The sequence below is a fragment of the Capricornis sumatraensis genome, chromosome 3 (genome assembly GCF_032405125.1).
Source record: "Capricornis sumatraensis isolate serow.1 chromosome 3, serow.2, whole genome shotgun sequence".
Classification (NCBI taxonomy): domain Eukaryota; kingdom Metazoa; phylum Chordata; class Mammalia; order Artiodactyla; family Bovidae; genus Capricornis; species Capricornis sumatraensis.
The window spans coordinates 170,299,840-170,323,458 of record NC_091071.1 but is presented as its reverse complement, the minus strand read 5'-3'; the positions used below and the strand labels follow the sequence as shown (position 1 = coordinate 170,323,458).

Below are 23,619 nucleotides of genomic sequence, written 5' to 3'. Positions count from 1 at the left end.
CTTAACCCCCAGGTTATTAAATAGTCATCATGAAGCATCTAGGAGTCAGACAGACTTGAATTTAAACCCAGTCCTGCTTAATGCTAGTGCCAAACCTCAATTTTAGTGAGATTTTTATATTATATTAATAAGATAAATCACGTACTCAATGTCTAAGCACTGGTAAATGCTTAATAAATGGTAACAATGTGATTATCATCCATTCAGCTCTTGGCCTGGGGAAGAATCAGAAGAAGAGAGTTCCTTAGATAGTCCAGCTTGGCGTGGGTCAGGACCACTCTGGAAAATAAAGGTGTACACCCTGATTTTGACTGTTAGGCCTACAGGCTGATGCTCAAGATCCAAAGTTCTCTTGGTGGATTGGCTTGGATGGGCTCCCTTTCTCATCTGCTATGGAGAGGGGGGAAAGATGCTAACATGCAGGCTAGTCTCCTTCCATGGCCCACCCCCACCATCTGCCAACCTCTTCTTCAATCTCTCCCAAGCAGTTCCTGCCTCACGCTGGGGACCGCATCTTGATCACAGGGGCAGCTGACTCCAAGGTGCATGTCCACGACCTGACAGTGAAGGAGACGATCCACATGTTTGGAGACCACACGAACCGGGTGAAACGCATCGCCACGGCGCCCATGTGGCCCAACACGTTCTGGAGCGCTGCTGAGGATGGGCTTATCCGGTGAGGCTCTGAGGCAGGGCGTGCGGCCTGGGCCTCCCCTGCTCCTGCTGCACGTGGTGCCCCCTCCTCTCTGCCCTCCTGCTTCCTCCCACAGACCTGGCTCCTTCCCTCCAACAGAGGTCCAGCCTCATTGGTCTGCCCAGCACAGTGATCAGGGCACAGAGAGAGTGGGAACACTTGCTGACTCTGTTCTTTGCCTTCCTCACTTCTTGCCCTCTCCTGAGCTACACAAGCGCACTGGCTTTCTCGCCGCCTCGCGCACGCAGTCTGCCTCCTCTGGCTTTCGCCCTTGCTGCCCCTCTACCTGGTTTTCTCAGTCCCAGCTCTCTGTCAGCTCTCCTCACCCCAGGGAGACTGCCGAAGAGCCACCTCCTGAGAAGCACCTTCCCTGGCCGCCCTCTGCCACAGACCTTCCGCCGTTGTTTTTTGTCTCCGTGCCCTCACTGTATCCTCTGTATCTCTAGTCACCATCTGGAGTCATTTATTTGCTGGTCCACTCTTTTGTCTGTTTCCCTCACTGAGTAGTGAACTGCCAGCATTTCTGTCTGTCCTGTCCTGGGTTGTGTCCCTAGAGCCCAGCACAGTGCCTGGCACACAGAGGCACATGATCCATTTGCCTTGAACAGTCGGCCAGTGGGCATATTCTTGGGAAGGGGACCGCAGCCAGAAATAGTTAAGTGGCCTCTCCCCCTTTCCACTGACCTGCATCATCACGCCTCTGCCTCTGCTTCCCTTGTCCGTGAAATGGCCTCATTGCCTTTCCTAACTCCTTTCTTCAGAGATAACCCGAGAACTTTCCCCTGTCTCTACAATCTGTCCAAACTGCCTCCCTTGAGACCCCATGGGGCTTTGTGCCCTTTTCCTTTCCACAAAGGACGAGGGGTATCTAAGTCATGGAGGAACGAGGACTCAGACCAAGTCAAGACCTACCTCTGTCACTCGTGTCCAGGCAAGTCACTTCAGCCTCAGACCTCAGTTTCCTCATCTATAACAAAAACAGTATTTCAGGAAGAGCAATCTGGTGAGGATGGCTGAGAAAGATAAGCGAACGATGAAGAGATTATTCCAGGTGTTTAGGCGGAGGTGGGTGAGCACAGGGGTGATGCCCCTGCCATTTTCTGGATGTGCCTGCGTCCTAGAAGCAAAACAGGTCCCCGGGTAAAGTGTGCTCATGCTGGGTGGGTGTTTTGGCCTGACCTTTACCATTGGCTCAGATGGCGAAGAATCTGTCTGCAATGCAGGAGACCCGGGTTTGATCCCTGCTTTAGGAAGGTCCCCTGGAGAAGGGAACGGCTCCCCACCCCAGTATCCTGGCCTGGAGAATTCCATGGACAGAGGAGCCTGGTAGGCTACAGTCCTTGGAGTCCCAAAGAGTTGGACATGACTGAGTGACTTTCACTTTCTCTTTACCATCTGGATGGGACTTGGGCTTGTTCTGGGAGTTGGCGTTTCTGGGAAGCTCATAGATGATCTCCAGATTGTCTTTTCTGTCACCTCTGTACTTCTTTTGTTTCCTACAAGAAACTAGGTTAAGAATAGAATTAAGAATTAGAATCAAGGAGCAGAGCAGAGTGGTTAAAACGCAGTCCTCCCAGCTCTGCACCATCCCAGCACTGCACTTACTGCGGTGTCATCCAGGCAAGTTATTGAACTTCTTTTAACTTCTAGTGGTACCTAGGGATAGTGTGAGAATTTAATTAGATAATACCTGTGTAACACTTGGGAACAATACTGGACACCAAGCAATGTCTCATGAAGTGTTAGTACTCAGTAGTAATAGTACTTAGTGGCAATAATACTGATATCTGTTAAAAAATAAATAAAAGGGTTCAGTAGTATCTACCTTAGGGAGTTCTGTTAGAATAAAAAGAATGTGTGAGAAGCCTACTACTTGGCATTCAGGGCACTCAAGATATGGGAGTAGTTTTTGACATTCTACTTACAAACAAATCCAGAACCCCTCCCGGTTCCTTTGCACTCCAGGCCTTGGCTTCTCCCCTGCCCTCTGCCCACGGATGCAACCCCCAACCTGTTGTGTCCTCTCTCACAGCCAGTATGACCTTCGGGAGAACAGCAAACACTCGGAGGTGCTGATCGACCTGACAGAGTACTGTGGCCAGCTGGTGGAGGCCAAGTGCCTCACCGTCAACCCCCAGGACAACAACTGCCTGGCCGTGGGGGCCAGCGGGCCCTTTGTGAGGCTCTACGACATCCGCATGATCCACAACCACAGGTAGGAATACGCGGCCAGTCCCTGAGAACCTGCTGCCCCTTACCCTCGTTGCCAGGCCCTCTTCTCTTGGAGGGGGGGTTTTTTTCATTCTGTGATTTTTTTTTTAAATAATTCAATCCGTGCTTATTTTTATGAGAAGTGTATTAAAGAAATTACTTTTACTCCATTACCTGAAAGAAATCCCGGTGCATAATAGCTTCTGTGCATACATAGTGTACATAGTTACCATCTTATACATGTAAACTCCTTTATTTGTACATACAATTTTACTTTATTCTTTTTTTAAAAAAAAAGTATACTCAGAACCTCCAGAGAAGTCCCAGACCTGCGCGGCCCGCCAGTCTGGGTTTTCAGTGGACTCCTGGGACAGGTGTACGAACTTCTGGCCTGCATTAGTTTCATTTGTGGATTTGGATGACTGTTATTACTCTTCACACACTACATGACTTAGAGTAGGCCACGAGCTTTAGCTTCCTCATCTGTAAAATGGGAGTAATAGGGTGGCCACGAACCAAAGACGGGTAGGCAGGGCCACTGCGATGGGTGTGTCCATAGCTCTCTAGCTGGTTGACTTTTGGGGGTGCTCAGGTAAGGAAGAAAGGTACCTCTTCCCATATCTCTCCAGGGACACAAACAGGTTTTTCCCGAGGAAGTGTGGTCCAGCCAGGAGTCCTGATCGGCATTATAACCTATTTTGTTTGCCTTGCCACCAGAAAAAGCATGAAGCAGAGCCCTTCAGCAGGTGTACACACCTTCTGTGACCGGCAGAAGCCCCTCCCGGATGGCGCAGCCCAGTATTACGTAGCAGGTAGGGCTCAGCCCAACTCTGGCCCTAAACTCTTGGTGGGGTGCTGATTGTCTCCAGAGCAGTGCAGGGAGGCAGTGGTGACCGAGAGTCAGACAGGCCTGCGTTTAATCCTGGTTACCATCCACCAGCTCTTACGTGACCTTTGGCAAATTTCTCACCCTGGAGGAATCTTAGTTTCTTTTCTATAAAATGGGATTATGATGACTCAGTGAGATAGTGTTTAACAGTTGGCCCAGTTCATACAGTAAGGGCTCAACACTTAGAGCTGCTTTTCTGGGGAAGATGACTGGTCACTGGGAAGGCTGACTTCTCACAACTCCCTGCCCCTTTGGGGAGGGACCAGAAGCCTCCCACGCGGGTACCTCTGCTCCCTGCAGGTCACCTGCCAGTGAAGCTGCCTGACTACAACAACCGTCTGAGAGTGCTGGTTGCCACGTATGTCACCTTCAGCCCCAATGGCACAGAGCTGCTGGTCAACATGGGGGGCGAGCAGGTACGGCTGGCCGCCCGAGGCGGCACCCCCCCGCCCCCGCCCCCGTATCCGGCAGCCAGGGCTGTGCCCGCCACATCCACTTCCATGAGGCAGACAAGAAGCCTCACTGTAAATGGCGTTACCGTGAAATACTGAAATGCCGTGGCACCACTGGAATTCCCAGAGAAGTACCCTGGTCTTGAATGTAAGCTTTAGAACTGACAGACCTGTCTTTAGTCACTGGCCTTTTATTTATGAGCTGTGTGCTGCGACTTTGAACACCTCTCTTCATTTTCCTGAACCTTGGTTTCCTCATCTGCTGCTTTCCTAGGAGGAAATCCTGTGGCTCAGAGCATGCAGCCGGGGTTCTGTTCAGGAGCAGTTTGGGGAAGTCTTCTTTGATAATGACCGGTTGCTAAACCTTCTGTTATTCTCAGTCAGGTTATTTAATAAGCCTTGCATAAATTAATTTACTCTGCAAACACTCACTGAGTACTTACTCTGGGAGTAGCATTAGCATAAACATGAGGGAGACAGGTGCAAAATATGATCCCTGCTAGGCTGACGGGAGAGACATGGCAAGTGAAATAAACCATTGATGACATTTAAAGGCAAGGTGTGATACAGGAGAAATGGGATGTGGAGACTGGGTGAGCCCCCGAGTTCAGAAGAGGGCTCTGGATCCAGATTGCTGAGCCGTCCCCTGGCTTAAAGGTGGTGTAAGGATAAGTGGGAGAGATAGTCTAGCAGAGTGGTTTGGAGCCAAATAGACTTGGTTTTGGGTGCTGGCTGTGCCACTTGCTGCTTTTATGGCCCTGGAAAATTAATTAAACTCTGAGCCGACATTTCTTCTTCTGGAAAGGCGGCTGATAATAGTACCTTTTAGTGGTACTAAAGATGGTACTCATTTTGTGGTACTCATTTCTAAGATGAAATGAGAAAAGTCATATAAAACACTTAACAGAGGAGCAAAGTAAGGATTCAATACATGTTAAGTAATAATAGGTAATATTTACTGAGGGAAGTAACTAGCAATGTTATTTGGGCAAATTGCTTCTCTTCTCTGAGGTTTCAGTTTTCCCATTTATAACATGAGACCCCTGAGGCCCTTGTTGACCTAATACACATGTGATTCTAAGGAATGACAGTATTTGAAGCTGTCCACCCCCAGGGCCAGGCACTAGGAGGATTTTCCCACCTGAGGCTTGCTCCAGGAAGCACCCCGTCCTGTGTCACTCGGTGGTTCCCTGCTGAAGACTCAGCTGTGTTCCCGAGAGCCGCCCAGGCCTCACTCCTGGCCCGGCCACGTTCTTGCCTCACAATGTCCATCTTCTCTTGACCCCTGCACTCTAGGTCTATTTGTTTGACCTGACTTACAAGCAGCGGCCGTACACCTTCCTCTTGCCTAGAAAATGCCACTCCTCGGGGGGTAAGTTCTCCCTGCCCGCTCCTTCGGGGCATCTCTTCTGGGAACGTGAGTGTGCGCTGCCTCTGTCGGGCAGCCTGCCCCTGTCGGGCAGCCTGCCCCTTACCTTGCACTGTGGATGTGATCCTCTGAAAGGAGCTGTTTCTCTGAAATAACAGCGTACAGTAAGAAGGAAGGGAATCCCAGGCCAGAGAGCTCTGTAAAAATGGGTTTGCCTCACAGCCCTTTTCACTTCCCTCAGAAAAAGTAGGTTCTTCCCATGGCTTGGCTCTTGAGGACCTGATGTAGTTGTGCCCTCCCCTGCCGTCCTTGACCAGTCTCCTCAGTGATTCTTCCTGGGGCCTGCAGTTGATTTAGGCACCTCCTCACCCCCCAACTTTTAGGCATCCCTACGGCCAGATAATGCCAAGTTGAAGTTATGTCCCTCTCCAGCCAGCAGAGGGCGCACAGGCTTGCTTTATGTGCTTGCCGGTCTGCCTGTCAGAACTTGGTTTCTGGGAGTAGATCTACCCTGGGAGGGACAGCCCTGTCGTGGAGCCGTCAGATCCCCGGATGGAAGCTGGAGGGCTGCTGAGGAGAAGTGAGGACTGCCTCCTAAGTTGTTGCTGTTCCTTTCTAACCACCCACCGCCAGAAGTTCAGAATGGCAAGATGTCCACCAACGGTGTGTCCAACGGCGTGTCCAACGGCCTGCACCTTCACAGCAATGGCTTCCGGCTGCCAGAGACTAGGGGGCATGTCAGGTAAGGCCAGCCTGACTTGGGGCACCGAGGCTTCTGGAATGTGGCAGTGGTCCCCATGCCACCTCTGCCTGATGGGACTCCAGTCGTGCTCCAGCTGAAGCTCTGGTCTCTTGGTGCCAGTAGCTGGGGTCAGGACCCAGGGGCTAGCTTCTCTTAGCCCTGGGCTCCCTCTTAAAGGGTCCTGCACAGCCAGGCCTCCCCCGTTGTGTTTTCTCCATTCATAGCATCTTCAAGCCTCTTGCACTGCCAGGCCCTGAGCTCAGCTTTTGATATAGAGGTGCCCAGGTCCTCTAGCCCTTGAGAGAAACCTCTCTATAGAGAGATCCATGGGCGGAACTTGGACGGTGACAAAGTTCAGCTCAGCATGGAGGCTGGAGGTGTCAGCTATTTTCATGCCTAGTTTGATGAAGAATTCCTTTAAACCTGTCTAGAACAACTTCATTTCTGCCTGTCTGTTTTTTTTCACTGGCACAAAGCATCTGGAATTGTGGCTATTGACCTGCCACAGTTACCCAAGCCAAGGGTGGGAGTGGCATCCTCTTTCATATGACAGTGCAGATCTCAGGGACCAAGAAAACCTGGGAGGTCTCCAGGCAGGGCCACAGACATCCTGAGGGGCTGCTCTGACCTTCCTTGGTTGGCCTGACACTCTGCTTCCCCCGTAGCCCCCAGGTAGAGCTGCCCCCATACCTGGAGCGGGTGAAACAGCAAGCCAATGAGGCTTTTGCTTGCCAGCAGTGGACCCAGGCCATTCAGCTTTACAGCAAGGCCGTGCAGAGGGCCCCTCACAACGCCATGCTCTATGGGAACCGAGCTGCTGCCTACATGAAGCGCAAGTGGTGAGTGGGCCTGATGGAACCAAGTTGCTGAGGCATCCAGGGACAGTAGCAGTGGCATCCTGCTGCCCCTCAGGGCATGTTAGGCCCAGGCCTCTCACCCATTCCTGGTTGGTGGTGGGCAGGTGCCTGACCTGTTAGTCAGGAAGCTTCAAACACCAGGAGAGCTCACAGTTAAGTGGAACATGTTCACAAGTAGCTTCACCATGTTAGTGCTGTGGTTGCTGGAAGTAGGAATTGGGAGAGTGGTTAATCCCAGTCCTTGGAGAATTGGGCCTTGAATCAGACTTTTAAAGGGGCAGTAGAATCTTGCTAGATGGAAATGAGGCCCTGGTGAATTCAGTTGCTATCTGTTTGAAGTGATTGTGCAGCGCCTTGACCTTGGAGTTTGCTGTCCTATGCTCTTGGACCCTTTGGACCAAGCACAAGCAGGATCCTAGACATCTGAAGCTGGCTGTGGGTCTTGCTGTGTGGTAATGGCCAGTGGTAAGGGAACAGGTCCATATCCTGAAGAACCCTTTATCTTTGAAGACCACCAGGGCCCCCAGCCCTTCCGCCTACAGCACCAGCAGGCAAGCAGGCAGGCAGACCCCATCCCCCAGCCAGGGCCAGGATGGGAGATGGATAAAGCTGGGCCCACAGCCATTTCTGCTCCGTCTGGCATCCGTCGGCTCTGCCCAGACAGACAGGCCAGCTGGTGTGCCATCGTCTGGCTGCAACTCGGCAGGCCAGAGAGGGAAGCTTAAGAAACCCACCCAAGTCAGCAGGCTGGTGGATGGGGGTTTGGGAAGATGCTGCCCCCACAGGCCTTAGCTCAGACATCAGGAGTTGGCCACGGGCTCAGATGGCAGCCAGCCCCAGGAGATGACAGTTGGGGGCCCTCCTGGGGTGTTTTGCCCCTCTTTTCCATCAGGTGGGTAGAATGCAGTGGTCTTCATGCAGGCTGTAGGCTGAGCACACTCTCCTGCATTTTTGCTGAGAAGGACTGATGATTTCCCAGTCCACAGTACCCTTAACATCTTCTCTGAATCCCTACTATGCACTGAGAACTAGAGACACAAAGTTCTGTCCCTCCGAGTTCCTGTGCTCCAGAGCGCACAGCCTCTGGACAGGGGATAAAGAGGTGGGCATGGTCCATCACCGAAGAGGCAGGAAGCAGTGAGTCTTTGAAGGGTCAGGTGAAGTGCCATGGGCAGAGGAAAAGTCGGGTCACTGTACCTGGGGATCAGGGAGCACCGGGAAGACGTGGTGTCTGCTTTCAGAGTGGGCAGGCTTAGACAGGAGAGGAAAGGGGGGAGGGGACTGTGGGGGAAGGACACTCCCAGGGAGATGAAACGGTGTGAACAAAGGCGTGGGGGTGGGGGACTGCTTGAAGAGCTTGTTTGCAGAACAACAAATCCATTTGGCTGGAGCAGAGGGTTCGGGAAGGGACTGGCAGGAGATGAGTCTGTGAGGTAGCCTGGGGCCAGCCTGGGAAGGACTTGGAATGCAGAGCGGTGGCGTTTTGGCCTCGATTCAGTGGATGATGGGCAGCTACTGAAGAGTTTTGAGCAGCAGAGGGAGGTGTTGAGGGCTGTCTTTTCAGGGAGATTGAGCTGGCAGCAAGTCCGGATGGGTGCGCCCTGGGGCCAGCTTGCTCTCTCCCCATCCCCACGTGCCTGCCAGTGACCCTTAGAATGTCACGTTCTGTCCCAGGCCAGTCTCCCCAGGGCGGCCATCTGCTCCTGGATGTGGTGGGAGCTGTCGCCCTCTGGCTCCTGGCTGCTTTCTGGTCTGGCTCTCCCCGGGAGTTCTGAGGGGCACCTTGCAGGCGGTAATTGGGTTTCCGAAGCGCGCCTGCTCCTCCGTCACAGCCACTCGTTCTGACGCAGCTGCGCCGTCGGGACACTCTGTCTCCCGCCCGCCTCCGCACTGCCAGGCCTCTTGTCCCTGCTCTGAGCACCGGTGCTCCCTCTGGGTGCTGTAGGAGGGAGGGTCAGGAGCACAGCTCCAGCGTCAGACCTGCCCTGGCCCCCGCGCACAGGGGTTGTGAGCTGCGCCTTGGTGGGGAGGCCATGGGGGGGGCGGTCGGCAGCGTGCTTCTTAACGCAAGTGGGTCCTAGGCCCGCCTCACCCCAGCAGAGGGGAAAAACGGAGAAGTGGATCCCGTGAGGACACCTGGCTCTCCAGTTGAGAGGTGGGGCTGTCTGTGGACCTGGGCAGATGTGTATTCTATACTCCTGCACAGGGTGGGAGGAGGAGGGGCTTCTTCTCTGACCCTCCCCACCCCGCAAAACTATTCCCACTTCCCCACATCCATGCTTCGGGAGTTTGGAGAAGTTAGTGTGGACGATTTGCAGCTCCTGTGGCCTATGCCCGCCCCCACTCCGGCCATCCACTTCCAGAGAAGTGACTCTGCCAGACTGTCAGGCCCCATCCTCCAGCCCCGGGAGGTAGAGGCCACAGCTGCTGTGGATCAGTCAGCCAGGACAGAGGGGGCCTGGCTGAGGACTTGCTGCCTGCTGGTCAGCAGCCTGAATCCCCAGCCTGACACTTCTGGCTTCCCCGGACCACAGAACTGTCCTTGAGGGCCCCCTGCCTCAGACCTGGCTTTGAAGGCCAGCCGGGGGGATCTGAGGAGGTGGGTGGAGGAAAGGAGAAGGAGGGCCTGGGAGCCTGAGGCGGGCAAGATGCCAGGCCTTCTGCTGCAGGGCTGCGGGTGCCTGGGGTGAGCGGGTGCACAGTTGCACTCTGTGTCCAGCAGAGGGCAACCCGACACTGGTTTTTGCCTTATGCCCACCCTCTACCTGCCAAGACGCCAGGGTTCCTGGCTTTCCTCCTAAACATACTCTGCCTCCTAGAGAGCAAGTCCTGGGCTGAACCAGGATTCTGTTCATCCCCAAATACCCTTGCCCTGAGATCCCTCAAAGGTGGGCTGGGTTGGCCACAGGAAGCGACAAGACTGAATGGGGACTCCCTACCTGCCACGGGGCCCCACCTCCAAAGCACACTCCCCTGCCTTCCCAGGGATGGTGACCACTACGATGCCCTGAGAGACTGCCTCAAGGCCATCTCCCTAAATCCATGCCACCTGAAGGCGCACTTCCGCCTGGCCCGATGCCTCTTTGAGCTCAAGTACGTGGCTGAGGCCCTAGAGTGCCTGGATGATTTCAAAGGGAAGTTCCCGGAGCAGGCCCATAGCAGCGCCTGTGATGCATTGGGACGTGACATCACGGCCGCCCTCTTCTCCAAAAATGACGGTGGTGAGTAGAGTGTGCACTGAGGAGGGGTTGCTGTCACTCTGTCTGTTGGAGATGCTGCGTGACATTCTGGAGAGGACGTAAGTCCTGAGACTGGGAGGCCTGGGCTCACGCTGATTGAGAACCACGTGACCCTGAGACAGTCACTTGGTCTCTTCGAGACAAGGATTAGCAATAGCGTGTTTAAGGCACCTGGTGTGGTTCCCCCGGGGGCTCAGGATAGGAGTCGGCTGAGCTAGGTCATCCTCTCCTGTCATAGACAGGGCCTTGGCCGTTCCGTTGGGATCCGAGCTCCAGCTAGTTGGCTAGAGTGCACTTGCTCCAGATTGCATGGGTGCAGGAGAGACAGCCCACAGGGCAGTGGTAAGGCCCCAGGCACAGGGATGGAGCCTCGGTTCCAGTCTCAGCTCTGCCATGTGGAACCATGAGACTGGGCAGAGCACAGCCTCTCTGAACCTGCTGGCTTATTTGTACAGCATGTTGAAGGGCCTGCCCTGCTCCTCTGGGTAGCGCTGGAGAGTGAGCCAGGTAACTGTGCAGTCTGTAAACGTGAGAGGGGAGCTCACTGGGGGCAGACATGCAGCTTCCTCTTCTGCTCTGCAGCGTATTGGACCATGGATTGATCCATCTGTCTGGATAGTGCCAGGCACTGTGCTGTGTCCTGGGAATACATCTGGGAACAAGTCAGATAGAATTCCTGGATTCAAGAATTTATAGCCTGGGAAGGACCCTAGCGATGAAGGAGAAGCAAAGAAGGCCCCAGGGGCCTGATAGGGTTTGAGTGCAGGGGAGGGGTTGAAGACAGCTTGGGGTTTTTGAGGGAGACGTTCAGGCAGAGATCTTGAAGCTGGGGAAGAGGTGACTAGGCAGAGTGTCGCCAGAGGTGAAGCGTCTGGCAGAGGGGCCAGCGCGTGCCAAAGCCTTGAGGCAGGCAGGGACAAGGCACTGAGAGAGCTGGTGTGACTTTACTGAGGCACGTATGCGGCCACCGGGACCCAGGCTGACTTGTCTTCCGGGGCGGGAGGGCTAGAAAAATCACCCGCTCAAGGCTCTCTTGGCAGCGCTTTGCCCTCCCCTCCCCGCCGCTCACCTCCACAGCAACAGACCTTAGGGCCGGGCATCCTCGGGGCTTCCAGACATTATTCAGGGACCTAAGCCAAGGCCGTCCTGGCATCAGCGATCTCCTCTTGAACACCCTCAAGGGCAGGATGCACAGATGCCTCTTTTCCACAGTTGTTCCCAGTTTTCCAGGGTAGTGGGAGAGGGACAGCCCTTCACGGCTTACTACTTGGACGGAGAACGGGGTGAAGGGTGGGGAGGAAACGGGGAGGCGAGGAGAGACGGGCAGGACTCTCACGGTCCCTGTTCTCTGCCCCAGAGGAGAAGAAGGGAGCCGGCGGTGGCGGCGGCCCCGTCCGCCTCCGAAGCATGAGCCGTAAGGACTCCATCTCCGAGGACGAGATGGTGCTGCGGGAGCGAAGCTACGACTACCAGTTCCGCTACTGTGGCCACTGCAACACCACCACGGATATCAAGGAGGCCAATTTCTTTGGCAGGTCCGAGGCCCTGAGGAGGAGGAGGAGGGCCCAGCCCAGTTGGCGGCAGGAGGTTGAGGGTGGCGTGGGGACCTAGGCTTTCAGAAGTCTCAAATCCCAGCTCTGTGCCCTTGGGCAGATGGCTTCACCTCTGTGAGCCACCATCCCCCCCAGCCCTCCTCTGTAGATGACATATTCTTTTGGGTAGGTGAGATCCATGAATATGAATCAAGCATCTCCAGCAAGATCCCTTCTAAATATCAGCAGTGTGTTGGGGGCAGGTGTGCTGTAGGGTCTGGGGGTCTGGATCCAGAGAGGCTAGGACTACTGAGGAAAAGCTGAGGCAGGAGCATTCCCAGAGACCCCCGAGAGGCAGGATCCGATCCTGGCACCCAGGGGGCTTACGATGCACTTTGAGGGAGAGTAAGTCAGAGGGACCTCGGCCGTCTGTGACCCCAAGGTTAGGAGAACAGCTGGACAGTGACACGACTCTCCAGTGTGGAGAAGATTCTCGTGTGCGTGGGAGTTCCGAGTCTGGTGAAGACCCCAGAGTTCGGGGGGCTGAGTGGCTCCAGGCTTCCCTGCCACCCCCTTTCCCTCAGCCATGCAGCCTGTGGGCCATCCCCCCACCTGACCTCCCTGCTCTTTGCGCCCCCCTCCCCTGCCAGCAACGCTCAGTATATCGTCAGCGGCTCTGACGATGGCTCCTTCTTCGTCTGGGAAAAGGAGACCACCAACCTGGTCCGCGTGCTGCAGGGCGACGAATCCATCGTCAACTGCCTGCAGCCACACCCCAGCTACTGCTTCCTGGCCACCAGTGGCATCGACCCTGTTGTGCGGCTCTGGAACCCCCGGCCGGAGGTGAGGGGGCGGGCAGGGTGGCAGAAGCCAGGCCAGGAGGAAAGAAGGCGGGGACGCTCTGCAAGGCCTCCAGCTGAGCTTGTGTGGGGCGGGATGGGAAAGGAGTCACAGCCTCACGGAGGCAAGGGGCTGCCAGGGGAGGAGCTCTCTCTCCAGGGGTCCAAGCTGCGTCAGGGCAGGAGCCAGCGAGTTCTGAAAGCTCCAGATGAAGCGGGCAAGTCCAGGGGCATATCCGTGAGCCAGGTGTGAAGGTGAGCCTCACACCCGGGAGGCAGTGGCCCAGTAACTGGGGCCGGGTGCGGGAGGGCAGGGAGGGCACCCGCCCCACCCCAACACCAGCTCCCAGGTCAGCACCTCCCTTGGTGCCCTGCCCCTCGTGTCCCTCTGCGTCATGTCCCCCAGAAGCCCTGCAGAGGCCAGTGCCTCAGGCACCCGGGCAGCACGTAGGCTTTGTAGTCTGATGGCCCTTAGTTTGAATCCTGGTCCCTTTACTTAGACCTGAGGGACACAACCCAGGTTTTTATCATCTGTATATTGGAATGGGCATGACAGCACCACCTCAGAAGGTTGCTTTGAGGATTAAAGAAGTGATGTCTGTGATGCGTCTGGTCCACAGGGACACAGGGATGGTGTGGGCGGTCAGGTGGGCTGGCCTGAGGCCTCCCCTGCTCTCTGCCCACCTCCTCCCACTTCCCAGCTGGTAAAACAGAAGTCAAGAGGTGGATCTAACTCCAGAGGCAATTTCCTATACATTTTAAGACCTTTCCTTGAGGGATGAGTGGCAGCAAAAGAACGGGGTGGGGGAGCTGTGTCTGCACCCCACCGGGGTATGGCATCTGTGCCCCGCACATCCTGGGGCAAGGCTGCCCTCAGCCGTGTCCATGCACCCCCCCCCCACATGCTGTGTCCTCAGCACTTTGCAGTGTGGGGCCCACCAGAAGACGCTCTGCTGTGTGTACCCTCCAGGATAGATCCCACTGTCTGTGACTATGTGCCCCCATCCCCAGTGTAGTGCGTCATCCCCCTCACGTGCATCCTGGTGGCTGTCTGTCCATCCGTCCACATACATCCCAGACGCGTTTCCCTTGCACCTGGGCACCCATGGGTACACCCACACACGCCCCCTGGTATGTACATGCCCCTCCACATGCACAGCTCAGTCTGTGATCCCTGCAGTAAGCATGCCTCCCCCGGCCCCCCTCCTGCAGAGTGAAGACCTCACTGGCCGAGTTGTGGAGGACATGGAGGGCGCCTCCCAGGCCAACCAGCGGCGCATGAACGCGGACCCGTTGGAGGTGATGCTGCTCAACATGGGCTACCGGATCACGGGCCTGAGCAGTGGGGGCGCCGGGGCCTCTGACGACGAGGACAGCTCGGAGGGCCAGGTGCAGTGCCGGCCCAGCTAGGCCCTCCCAGCCCCGGGCCCAGCCCCCGCCATCAGCTGCATCCTCCGCCCCGGGCAGAGGTCAGGGGGTTCTGTTTTGGTTTGTCTTCCCCGTCCCCCCCCTTTTTTTTTTTTTCATTTTTCCCTGTTACATTTGTTAGTTTGGCATTGCGGGTGGGGATTGCTACAACTTGCTGGCTTTTGGACTTTTGGGCAGTTGCCCCTTGACTGGCCCCAGCCCTGAGCAGATGAGCAGGAGGGGAAGCCCCTCCATCTCCCCTGACCCCACCTCCCCCCACCCCACATCCCTGCCTCAGGTCGGGAGACCAGGGCTGCTGCTGTCTCCGGGGACTGCCCCACCCTTTGGCTGGCAGCAGGAGTGGGGTGGAATTGGACAGGCTGGCCTTGGCCTGTTTAGCATTCTTGCTCCTGACAGCGAGGCTGGCTCCCTCCTGGTCTTCAGGGAATGTTCTAGAAAAGGACAGGGTGCCCCCCATCCCTGCAGAGCCCCTGTGTCAGGGTGGAAACAAGTGAGGAGGGAGCCCTGGAGTGGGCACAGTCAGGCCACTGCCTCCTGGCAGCCCGGCATCCTTTCCCTATCCCCCCTCGAAGCCCCCGCTGGACCCCCCATGCATGGGTGCTGGGTCCTTGCTGCGCCCGCCCGCCCTCACCGGCCCTCTGGGGGCTCAGCCTCTCCCACGGGCCCTGGCAGTGGGCAGGGGCACCACACCATTCCCTGCCTACCCGTGCCAGCCCTTCTGCACTCTGGGGGGGCCCTCTCCTCCCTTGGGCGCTCTTCGGCCTCACTGTGACCTTTCTGCCAGAGCTCCCAGCCAGGCCTCCTCTCGCTGAGATGGCACTCCCTCCCACCCCCACACGCTGAGCCGCCACAAAGACCAAAGAAGTGATGGCTTTTCTCTGTCCCCTGCTGCTCTGGGGGGAGGGGTGGGTCTCCTGAGCCCTGGGATGGAAAGTCCCTAACTCGGCCCCCTCCTCAGCAGCCCAGAGCTCTACACTGGATGCAGCGGTCCCCCCAGCACCCCACCACTTCCCCCAGGCCTGGCTCTTGGCCTCCTTGGCTCTCAGCTCCCCTCGGCGCTCCCTGGGCTCCAGGCTCCAGCTGCAGCCTCCCTCTACCCTGCTCCTTCCCTCCGCCCTGTCTCTGCCAGGTGCCTCCTCTCAGTCAGGCTTCAGAGAAGCCCTGGAGACAGCAGGGCCATGTTAAAAGCTTTTTCACAGTTTTAAGAAGATGGGGGTGGGGGTGGGGTGGTGAGGATAGTGGTGGGGGGTCTGGCACCATCTCGTCATTGCTTTAATCCCAGCGACACAGGTGGCAGCCTCTCCCCCTTCCTCTCCCCCCCCATCACCCCCCTACCCCTCTCTCCTAGCTTGGTAATGAAGTATATTTATTGGTGAAGGAAACAGCTGCTGCTGCTTCTCCTGCTGCTGGGACTCGCTCCCCTGTCTCTTCTCCACGACCTTTCTCCAGCCGGGAGGGGAGAGCCGGAGCGCTGAGGCTGGGCCTGGGGCCCAAGGACTAGCAGGGGCCCCTTTGCTTTCCTGTGTTCCAGCCACCCGCCATTTCCTCCCTCCCTGCCTCCTGCCTGCCCAGCCTGGGCCCTGCCGTGTGGAGAGACACAGAAGCCTTACTGTCCTCTGGGGGCAGGAGCCGAGCCTTTTTGTTGCTCCGCTCCCAGGAGAGTGAGGGTGACGCAACTGATTAAAACCATTTTGTTCTAGGTGTGGCTGGTGGCATTTGTGGGTTGCCCATGGGTCTGGGGGAAAGGGAGAGGATTTCATCTCCGTAGCTCCGTGACTCTTGAGTAACCACACCTCTGCCGGGTGGAATGAGGCCTGCCTTGGAACATCCCTGTGGACGTGGCCACCAGCCCGGCAGAACTAAGTGCAGAGCCTGGCCCTGGTGGCCGTGATTTGCAATAATCAGCTTTCATTATCTGGACTGTCTTCTCATCTGTAAAGTAAGGAGGGTGAAGTCTTTGTGGGTTTTCAGACTTTTAAAATCACAACCCAAACAAATATACATCTTAGACATTGTGACCCAAGATACCCATGCTAATTTGTATGTATATAATGAACATAAGTTTTACACAATAACATTAAGCCTTGCTACATGCAGTGTGTTCTAGTTACCATTCTATTTTATGAAGGAGGGGAAAAAAGTGCTGTCTATAACCCACTAAATTGATTTCAAAATCTGTTGTTTCTTGATGGGCCCTAGATTAGAGGGTTTCTTAGACCAGAGGTTCCCAGACTGTCTCAGCTCACTGAACCATCAGTGCCTCAGTAGTTTTTACCTGGACCCCCTAAGCCAAAAGAAATACCTAACATTTCAACATGTTAATTAAGCCAAGATCACTTAAGAATTTATGTCCTGGGCTTCCGTGGTGGTCCAGTGGTTAAGAATCCGCCTGCCAATGCAGGGGACATGGGTTCAATCCCTGGTCTGGGAAGATCCCACATGGATCCCTGGTCTGGGAAGATCCCACATGCCACAGAGCAGCTAAGCCCGTGTACAACTACTGAGCCCAACCAGCCACAACTGCTGAAGCCTGTGTGCCTAAAGCCTGTGCCCCACAAGAGAAGCCACCGAAATGAGGAACCCGTGCACTGCAGCGAAACAGCAGCCCCAGTCACTGCAACTGGAAAAGGCCCATGCAGCAGTGATGACCCAGGACAACCAAAAACAAAGAATAATCTTTAAAAAAAAATTTGTCCTACCAAGTTAGTCATTAAAGAATACACAAAAGAAAAAAATTGGAAAAAAATAATACATATCAGAAGAAACTATCTCTATTTCATTCTTAATAACTACAGTAACTACTGGAATCTGTGCGCTTGTTGGGTGCTGTAAAACTTGTCAGACTTTCTAATCAGATTGGACACCACCACCCTCATTTCATGTTCCACAGTGACTTTCATTTACTTTGTATCTCAGCAACCTCTAAAAACTCATCTCAAAGATGACATAATCAAAGGAATGTAGTGGAGTCTAAGGATAAAACTGAACCACTCTGAGCTTGCAGTTCTCTCAGTAGCCAACAGATGCTAAGTAACTCTAAATTTAAAATATCCTTCTGTGCTCCTATGACTTGACTGTGGCACCCTAAGGTACCCTGATACACAGTTTGGGAACTGTGGGTCAGTACTGTAGGAACAATAGTTTCACTAGTGAGATTTTGTGGTTATTCTGTTTGTACATTTGGAAAGAACCAGGCTGAGGCCAGCAGGGTATACTCAGTTTAGTACAGGAGACAGGGAAGAGATTCTGTCAGAAGCACAATAGGTGATGTCATGAAGCAGGTGCTTATCATTCCTCTGTATTCCCAAACTGACGCTGCTTTAGCACGTTTCCAGACTATGCAAGGAAGGGGTGATATACCAGATCGAGGGACTAGGGCAGAGTCCCAAGTGCCCTCACGGAGCCTGAGTGATTCAGTTCAGCTGCATGGTAGAGGATGGAGTCACCCATGGACTTCAGGGGCAGCCAGACTGTGGAGGACTCCCTGTGCTTGATGAGGGATTGTAGGCTTGGTCCTGCGAGCAGGGATTAGCCATTGGAAGACTTCACCAGCAGCTCCGTTTCATTTGGAATTGGTACATTTTTTTTTAAACAGAGTTTTTTTAAAGCAGTTTAAAGCCTACAGAAAATTAAAAAGATAATACAAAGTCCCATATACCCCCTCTCTCCCTGGCTCCATTTCCCCTTATTAACATCTTGCATCAATGTACATTTGTTACGATTAATGGACCAATGTTGATACATCATTAACAACTAAGGTCCATAGCTTATATTGAGGTTCACTCTTTGTATTGTACAGTTTTATGGATTTTGACACATACATAATGTCCTGTATCCACACTGTGAAAAATAATTGCACTGCCATAAAAATCCCCTGCTCTCCACCTATTCAGTGCTTACCAGCACAAAAAAAAAGAGAAAAAAGTAAGTACTATAAGTACTAAGTACTTATATACTTAGTACCTACTAACTATGTACCAGCAAAATATACACAAGATATTTTTGAGGAAAACTATAAAATTATGATGAGTGAAAACAAGGAAAATCAGAATATGTGAAGAGATATTCCATGCTCATAGATAGAAAGCCTCTATTATTAATAAAGATGTCATTTCTTCCCAACTTGGGCAGTGAAATCTCGACCAAAATCCCAGCAGATTATTTCATGACTATCCACAGGCTTATTCTAACATTTGTATGGAGAGACAAAAGACCCAGAATAGCCAACACAGGTAACAAAGAGAAAGAGCAAAGTTAGAGGACTGACACTATGCAACCTCAAGACTTAATCATAAAGCTACAACAACCAAGACAGTGTGGCATCTGTGAAGGAAAAGACAAATCAGTGGAATGATCTAGGGATCCCAAAAGTAGATCCACCCAAATATAGTCAACTGATCTCTGACCAAACGGCAGAATCAACTCAGTGGAGAAAGGAAAGCAACCTTTGCAACAAATGGTGCTGGAACAACTGGATATCTCCATGTGTGGGTGTGTGCTAAGTCGCTTCAGTCGTGACTGACTCTGCAACCCCATGGATTGTAGCCCTCCAGGCTCCTCTGTCCATGGGATTCTCTAGGCAAGAACACTGGAGTGAGTTGCCATGCCCTCCTCAGGGGATCTTCCCCACCTAGGGATCAAACTCATGTCTCTTGTGTAGCCTGCATTTTGGTGGGTGGTTCTTTACCACTAGAACCACCTGGGAAGCCCAGACATCTACATGCCCCACCCAACCCCTCCAAAAAAGGATCTAAACACTGAGTACACTGTTCACAAAAATTAACTCAAAATTGATCATAGAACTAAACGTAAAATATATCAATAAAACTCAGAAGACCACATAGGAGAAGATCTGAGTTTGGCAACATGTATTAACATTGAAAGCACAACCCATGAAAGAAAAAATTGATAAACTGGACTTCATCAAAACTCCTGCTCTATGAAATCGCTGTTAAGAGAATGAGAGAGACAAGCCAACAATTACGAGAAACGAATTTTTACAACTCAACAATTTGAAACAAGCACCCCAATTTAAAAATGGGCAAAATATCTGAACAGACACCTCACCAAAGAGGATATACAGGTGACTAGTAAGCACACAAAAGCTGCCCAACATTATGTCACTTTAGTTCAATCTAGTTGCTCAGTCGTGTCCAACTCTTTGCGATCCCATGAACCACAGCACGCCAGGCCTCCCTGTCCATCGCCAACTCCCAGAGTCGACCCAAACTCATGTCCATTGAATCAGTGATGCCATCCAACCATCTTATCCTCTGTCGTCCCCTTCTCCTGCCCTCAGTCTTTCCCAGCATCAGGGTCTTTTCTTTTTTTTTCTTTTTAACTAAAAGAGTTGACAATTTTATTTTCACATTTCGCAATACAAATGAAAATTGTTTTTTTCTGTCCCACTACTTCCCTCCAAAACTACTCTCTCTGTTAGGAAGGGGGAACAAGTTTTCCTTGTCATGCTGTTAGAAAACACCCCGAGTCACAGCACCATGATCTGGTGAAGTACAAGTAATATAAAACTGATACACAGAAGCACCCCAATCTGCTTATCTGTCTGGTCGGGTCATTCCTGGCCGGGTGGGCACCATCATGGGATGGACAGGAGGTCTCATTATTGGGGGCCCAGGCATCATTGGCATGTGGCCTCCCGTAGGCAGCCTCATTCCAGGAGCAGATCCAACTGGCATCATCCCAGGAGGAGGGGTACCCATCATCGGCATCATGGGAGGGCCCCCCATGTGAGGTGCAGGCATCATCCCAGGGCGAGGAGAACCTGGGAGACTGGGGGGAGGTGGGATCATTGCCCCTGCAGGAGGAGGAGGAGAGAAGGGTGTAGGAGGTATCTTTCCTTGTTGAAATACAGCAGTTGTTTTGTCAATCAGGCTCTGAGCCTGCTCTTCCATCCATTTCTGATAGTAGTCTTTCACATTCTCTTTGTGCTTCCTACCACTCCAGTGTGCCTTTCTCACAGATGGAGAATCATGGGTGAGGTGTGTGTCACAGTAGTCACAATAAAATTGAGGCATGTTGCTCCACAGGCCGTCGGCAACTCCGTTCTGCCCATCAGGGTCTTTTCAAATGAGTCAGCTCTTCGCCATCAGGTGGCCAAAGTGTTGGAGTTTCAGCTTCAACATCAATCCTTCCAGTGAACACCCAGGACTGATCTCCTTCAGGATGGACTGGTTGGATCTCCTTGCAGTCCAAGGGACTCTCAAGAGTCTTCTCCAAAACCACAGTTCAAACGGATCAATTCTTCAGTGCTCAGTGTTCTTTATAGTCCAACTCTCACATCCATACATGACTACTGGAAAAACTATAGCCCTGACTAGACGGACCTTTGTTGACAAAGTAATGTCTCTGCTTTTTAATATGCTGTCTAGGTTGGTCATAACTTTTCTTCCAAGGAGTAAGCATCTTTTAATTTCATGGCTGTAGTCACCATCTGCAGTAATTTTGGAGCCCCCAAAAATAAAGTCAGTCACTCTTTCCATTGTTTCCTCATCTATTTGCCATAAAGTGACAGGACCAGATGCCATGATCTTCATTTTCTGAGTTTTGAGCTTTAAGCCAACTTTTTCACTCTCCTCTTTCACTTTCATCAGGAGGCTCTTTAGTTTTTCTTGACTTTCTACCATAAAGGTGGTATCATCTGCATATCTGAGGTTATTGATATTTCTTCCAACAATCTTGATTCCAGCTTGTGCTTCTTCCAGCCCACCGTTTCTCATGATATGCCCTGCATATAAGTTAAATAAGCAGGGTGACAATATACAGCCTTGACGTACTCCTTTTCCTATTTGGGACCAGTCTATTCCATGTCCAGTTCTAACTGTTGCTTCCTGACCTGCATACAGATTTCTCAAGAGGCAGGTCAGGTGGTCTGGTATGCCCTTCTCTTTCAGAATTTTCCACAGTTGATTGTGATCCACACAAAGGCTTTGGCATAGTCAATAAAGCAAAAATAGATGTTTTTCTGGAACTCTCTTTCTTTTTCCATGATCCAGCAGATGTTGGCAATTTGATCTCTGGTTCCTCTGCCTTTTCTAAAACCAGCTTGAACATCTGGAAGTTCACAGTTCACATATTGTTGAAACCTGGCTTGGAGAATTTTGAGCATTACTTTATACTTTACTAGCGTGTGAGATGAGTGCAATTGTGCAGTAGTTTGAGCATTCTTTGGCATTGCCTTTCTTTGGGATTGGAATGAAAACTGACCTTTTCCAGTCCTGTGGCCACTGCTGAGTTTTCCAACTTTGCTGACATATTGAGTGCAGCACTTTCACAGCATCATTTTTTAGGATTTGAAATAGCTCAACTGGAATTCCATCACCTCCACTAGCTTTGTTCGTAGTGATGCTTCCTAAGGCCCACTTGACTTCACATTCCAGGATGTCTGGCTCTAGATGAGTGATCACACCATCATGATTATCTGTCATGAAGATCTTTTTTGTACAGTTCTTCTATGTCACTCTGTCGCTAGGGAATTACACATTAAACCAACAATGAGATACCACGCCACACCGATTAGGATGACAACATCAAATGCTGACAAGGATGTGAAGCAACAGGAACTCATTCACTGCTGGTGAGAATGCAAAATGGTAAGAGTTTGGCAGTTTCTTACAAAGTTTAAATAGTGTTTTTCTAAGATCCAGCAACTGCTCTCCTTGGTTGAAATTGTTAGGTCCATGCACAAACATGTATGTAAATGTTTACAGCAGCTTCATTAATAATTGCCAAAAACCGGAAGCAACCAAAAAGTCCTTCAAAACGCGAATAGATAAAATAGGTACAGCATGCAATATATGGAAATGAGCAATCAAGCCCCAAAGCCAGGGAGGAAACTTAAGTGCATCATTGCTTTTGAAAGAAGCCAATCTGAAAGCCATACCATATGATTCCAACTATATGACATTCTGGAAAAGGCAAAACTAGAGACAGTAAAAAGATCCATGGTGCTCCATTTTTAACGTGCATCCGCATGTGTTACTCAACCCTGCCGATGGGGAGCCTGGGGCTCGGTCAGATAAGCCTGCACAGTGAATGTGTAGCAAAAGAGGCTTCAGAATTGGAACTCCTGTGTTTGTGGTGGGCAGATGTGGTCCCAGGGTCCTGCGGTGGGTCTCTGTGCTAAGGAGCATGCTAAAATGTAGTTGCAGAACTGAAAAGGTGATGAGAGATCATCTAGCTCAGCGGTTCCCAGCCCTGGTTATACCTTAGGACCCCCTGGGATACTTAACCACCCCAGAGATTCTGTTTTAATTGGTCTGTGGGGAAGGTGGGGAGGTGTCCAAGCAGCCATCCATTTGAAAACATCCCAGATTCATTCTAATGTAGGGCCAGAGTGGAAAACCGCCAATCTAGTCCTATTTCCAGACTATCTATGGAGTCCTATTTACGAATATAGACAAGTTCCAAAGAGAGGCAGGAAGACGGAATGGGCTGCCTAAAACCAAAGTTAATTAGAGGCAAAACCAGGACTGGGTCACTAATCTCTGCTTCCTGGTCCACTTCTTTAAGAATCATTTTTCTTATTTAATGTCATGATACTTTTTGAGCCCCTTTTTGCCCAGTGCTGGCTTAATGAAAATGCACCCAGTGGGTTAGGCCCTGTGTTCCCCACATTATCTGGAAGACGTGGGTAGCAAATAAGGGGGTCGTGCACAGTCCCTGAATGTTGGATTTTGCCATGGAGTTCCCCACTGAGTGGCAGGCCCTGTGTCTGACGGACATGATGGCAGGCATGAGGCGCTCATGGAGACATGGTCTGCTTCCTGCATCTGACCCATTTCTGTATATATAACAGGTCCTAGAGTTTCCCTGGTGGCTCAGAGAGGAAAGGATCTGCCTGCAACGCAGAAGACCAGGGTTCGATCCCTGGGCAGGAAAGATACCCCGGAGAAGGGAATGGCAACCAACCTACTCCAGTATTCTTGCCTGGAAAATTCCATGGACAGAGGAGCCCGGTGGACTACAGTCAATGGGGTTGCAAAGAGTTGGACACAACTGAATGACTAATGCAAACAGGTCCTGGTCCAGTGAGGCCGCAGTTTGCACCATTTTATGATGATTTACAGAATCTCAGGTCTCATCCTCCTCTTTAATGGCCCTAAAAGGGGTCACCAGCAGAGAAAAAGCAGGGTTGAGGTCCAGAACACCAACTCTATCTAGTTTATGCATGCTAAGTCACTTCAGTTGTGTCCAACTCTGTGACCCTGTGGACTTCAACTTGCCAGGCTTCTCTGACCATGGGATTCTCCAGGCAAGAATACTGGAGTGGGTTGCCATGCCTTCCTCCAGGGGATCTTCCCCACCCTGGGATCGAACCCCTGTCTGTTACATCTAACCTGCATTGGCA

At 52.3% G+C, this 23,619-nt stretch overlaps 2 protein-coding genes across 3 annotated transcripts in view; one reads left to right on the top strand and one right to left on the bottom strand.

Annotated features, from left to right (window-relative positions):
* WDTC1 (WD and tetratricopeptide repeats 1) overlaps window positions 1–14,508 on the top strand; it is a 61,398-nt gene extending 46,890 nt beyond the window's left edge. Inside the window, exons 6-16 of one of the 2 annotated variants that reach the window (XM_068967360.1) lie at window positions 489–676; window positions 2,727–2,909; window positions 3,623–3,717; window positions 4,095–4,210; window positions 5,543–5,618; window positions 6,252–6,357; window positions 7,023–7,196; window positions 10,200–10,435; window positions 11,811–11,988; window positions 12,636–12,828; window positions 14,037–14,508. In XM_068967360.1, coding sequence (XP_068823461.1) covers window positions 489–676; window positions 2,727–2,909; window positions 3,623–3,717; window positions 4,095–4,210; window positions 5,543–5,618; window positions 6,252–6,357; window positions 7,023–7,196; window positions 10,200–10,435; window positions 11,811–11,988; window positions 12,636–12,828; window positions 14,037–14,234 — 1,743 coding nt within the window. In that variant the 3' untranslated portion in view covers window positions 14,235–14,508. Of the gene's footprint in view, window positions 1–488; window positions 677–2,726; window positions 2,910–3,622; window positions 3,718–4,094; window positions 4,211–5,542; window positions 5,619–6,248; window positions 6,358–7,022; window positions 7,197–10,199; window positions 10,436–11,810; window positions 11,989–12,635; window positions 12,829–14,036 lie in introns of both variants that reach the window. The other variant, XM_068967359.1, reaches the window with a different exon arrangement.
* Window positions 14,509–19,807: 5,299 nt separating this feature from the next.
* On the bottom strand, window positions 19,808–20,361 carry LOC138077007 (U1 small nuclear ribonucleoprotein C-like). The gene has a single exon (XM_068969376.1). The coding sequence runs from the start codon at window positions 20,285–20,287 to the stop codon at window positions 19,808–19,810; it is 480 nt and encodes a 159-aa protein (XP_068825477.1). The 5' UTR covers window positions 20,288–20,361.
* Between the last annotated feature and the right edge of the window lie 3,258 nt (window positions 20,362–23,619).